At 38.7% G+C, this 3,587-nt stretch overlaps 1 protein-coding gene across 1 annotated transcript; it reads right to left on the bottom strand.

Moving 5' to 3' along the window:
- Positions 1 to 1,284: 1,284 nt before the first annotated feature.
- Positions 1,285 to 2,844, bottom strand: LOC133810987 (protein FAR1-RELATED SEQUENCE 5-like). The gene has a single exon (XM_062246105.1). It carries the CDS (start codon positions 2,842 to 2,844, stop codon positions 1,285 to 1,287), a length of 1,560 nt encoding a protein of 519 aa, XP_062102089.1.
- Positions 2,845 to 3,587: the final 743 nt, after the last annotated feature.

Raw genomic sequence — 3,587 nt, 5'->3', positions numbered from 1 at the left:
GATGCAATGATATTCGAGCAAAGCTTTTATACACTAATGACCATTTTTGCGTAAATTTAAATTTATAAATTAATGGCATTACTCCCGATTCAGTAAGTGAAATTACAAGCATTCCCTCGTACATGATAACAATCCAAGACAAGATTCGAAAAATGAACTAGTCGTGTCATTAAACTTTGCCATTTTTTCATAACTTAATTGGCAACCAAATGAGATAGAATAGAACTTAATAAAGCTCCAGACAAAATATCATAACGAAATATCATAACGAAATCAGAAAGGACTTTGCCACCAATTGTTTCCCTCCTCAACTTGTGTTCCCACTTTATTCACTTTATCATTCTGTAGTTCATTGCCTAAATCGTCAACAACATCATTTTCTGTCTCATTCTCATGTTGTGTGTAGTCCATTGAGTTTTTCCCAGCCCATTCATCATTCAATCCCATTCCAAAGCATTGGTCATCTTCTTCTGCATCTTCATATTCATCTGACTCTCCAATCCGGTGATCCTTCTTCCATTTTATCGGGCAAGTCAACTTGTTATGTCCACTTTTCTGGCAGATACTACACTTGTGGCAAGTACCTTTTTTCGAGCCAGGTACCTTTGTTGTACCCTTACTTTTTGTGAAGTATGGATCCAACACTGGGAATTGAAACTCCCTGTGTAGAGGCAGGTTATGGCTAATCTCCTTGTCTCCCATGTCCACAACTGCTTTAAGCTTACCGCATAATCTGTCAATCTCACTTTTTGCAATATGGTATGTCGACTGATTCCTCGATCCAAGATACGCAAGTTCACCCAACTGGCTACTAATTGCACCAAATCTCGCACTCTCCACCTCTCGTTTGTCTAAGGTAGCGTCCATATTGCCAACTGGAAAATTGTGAGTCTGTTTAGTTTCAACCATCCACCGAGATAGTATTAGTGCTCGAGGCATTGAAGTAATGTGTAGGCGTTTTATTGAAGCAAATATATGCCGACATGGTATCCCATATGACAAAAAATATTGGCATTCACAAACAAAGAGATCACGCTCCGGTGTTACATATACATGCCTCTTCACTTGTTCAGCAGCATACTTGTGAAGCTTCAAAATTATTACATCCTCTTCCTCCAATAGGGTTTTCACCATGTACCTACCTTCTTTCAACATCTGGTGTCGTACCTTGTAAAACATGTTCCGTGTGTAAAGATTTGCTAATTCATCCTCTATCTGTGGCAAATTTGTCTTCCCGAGCTAAGGACTAGTGTGAAGTGTAATGTACTCATCCTTTGCTTCACGTTATCTAATTAAAGATAAGGTCATGTTGACCGCCCTGACGAACTCGTACAACTTCAACTTTTGATTCACTTTTTTCTTCAACACCGCATTAATACCTTCACTTCGTTGAGTAGTTGTCATTCCACAAAAGAAATTCCCTCTCAGAAATGTTTCAGCCCACTTCTCCTTGTCTGCATAAAGCTTTGCAGCATATTCAGTGCCTTGTATCCCAAAATCTTTCACTAAGTCGCACCATTTATCTTCAAACTCGTCCTTTGTGTAGTACCGGAATACCAATTTGGTAAACCTACTCGCAAAAGATGGATCTTTCACTTTTAAAATAGCTTTGTTGTGTAAATGCCAATAACACAATCGGTGGGGTACATCAGGCATCAACTCCTGTAGCGTGTTAGCAATAGCTTCGTCTCCATCTGTCACTACTGTTTTCGGTAGAACACCTCCCATGCATTCCAGGAAAGCCCTTGTCGCCCACTTGTAGCTGCTGGCAGACTCATTGTCAAGAATGGCAAAGCCCAAAATGCATGTGGTATAGTGGTTATTAATTCCTATCCATATCAGCAGCGGCTTCCCATAACTATTAGTCTTGTACGTTGAATCAAAAGCTACTGCATGGCCATATGTTTCATAGTATGATCTACATCTCCCATCTGCCCAAAATAGATTGAGAAGACGATTATCCTCATTGTATGAAAACTGTCCAAAAAAACCAGGGTCTTCATCAGCTTTATGCTCTAAATATCCAATTGCCCGCCCTGCATTGGAACCGATAAACTCAACTTTTGAAGCATGGGATATTCGATTGTAAAGATCTTTTGGTGTGAATGGAATCTTCTCATAACCACCCATTTGCTTTGCCATGTATGACATGATGTGGCAAGTTCTTATGCCTGACTCATTCATTATTTGTGCAGTCGTCAAGGTTCCTTGTGTCATTACCCGATTGGACCGAAGCAATTGTTTATGGTTGTCTGCTACAATGTTGAGAGAATGTATTGGGATGAATTCTTTGCATATCCAATGCGTACTACCCTTCACCAAGTTCACTCGAAAGCAAACCTTGCATCCCACTCGACTAATTGGCTCAGGCTCCCTAGTTTTATCAAGCCTTCCCACATGCATTTCAGATCGCCAGCCCTCGCGGGAGCATACCCACTGGCGTTGACGTACATCACCTATAGTATTTTTTCGCATGATACTTTTACGTAGACTGAACCCAATGAATCTTGCATATTCATGAATGAATTCTTCAGCCATGTCCAGTGATTGAAAAACATGGCCAACCATGCCATCTCTACTCAACAACAATGGGTTTTCGTTTAAATCATACTTAGAAAATTGGTTGGTATCCTTCATTTCGTCAGTTGCCATTTCCGTCTTTTCCAAACTTGATGTCCCACCTTCATCAACTGTATTCTCCATGGCATCTCCACCACCTTCATCAACCGTATTCCCCATGTCATCTCCCCCACCTTCTTCTTCCTCATATTCTTCACAAAAGCGTAAGCCAAACCAATCCAAATCATTGTCTTCGATAATGTCTATTTCGGACCTTTGAAACATAAAATTCTCCAACAGTTAGAAATTAAATTGTATTTTTTAGCCAAATATTCATATGCAAATCTACATTAAAATCAAACTATCCCAATCTTCACATTTCTCTTCATTAACTGTTAATTCCTATGATATTTTCTATTCCCCATAATCATAATTTCAGTCTCATTTTGACTCGAACAGTTGAAAATGAATTCATAAAATAACTCACATATTAATTGAGCTAGAAATATTTAATATATAATATGTGTTCGTTACATTCGGTTATAATATTGTTTCAGTAACAGTGTTTCAATCAAGTGACCCTATTACTATACTACTGTTGAAGTGTAAGGTCTGCCATAAAATAAAATAGAACCATGGTACACCTTATGTGCTACTTCATTTGTATAGGCCTATCGTCGTACTGGGCCAAATAATGGACTGACACTTAATGCTACTCGGCCCAATATTACATTCAGTATCGTTTTTCTTCTAATAAGCTTGAGGACAGGGTCACCGTCTTGATCCGTGACAAACTTAAGGCCTCCATGAGGATTTCAGACAGGGCCAATCCAAAACTTTACAATTCTTATGAATCTGATGCATTTTTACACCCACTCAACATTTCACCAGATATAAAATTAGTTACTGTCCAACCCACCCTAAATATATAGCCATCACGAATTTGACATTACTCATGAAACCCTAACTAACTTTAACAACTACTTCATGTATAATAACATAACATATAGTATTTTTCATTTACCGGT

Source organism: Humulus lupulus, unplaced genomic scaffold (assembly GCF_963169125.1).
Source record: "Humulus lupulus unplaced genomic scaffold, drHumLupu1.1 SCAFFOLD_559, whole genome shotgun sequence".
Lineage (NCBI taxonomy): Eukaryota > Viridiplantae > Streptophyta > Magnoliopsida > Rosales > Cannabaceae > Humulus > Humulus lupulus.
This window is presented reverse-complemented; position numbering and strand designations above follow the sequence as displayed.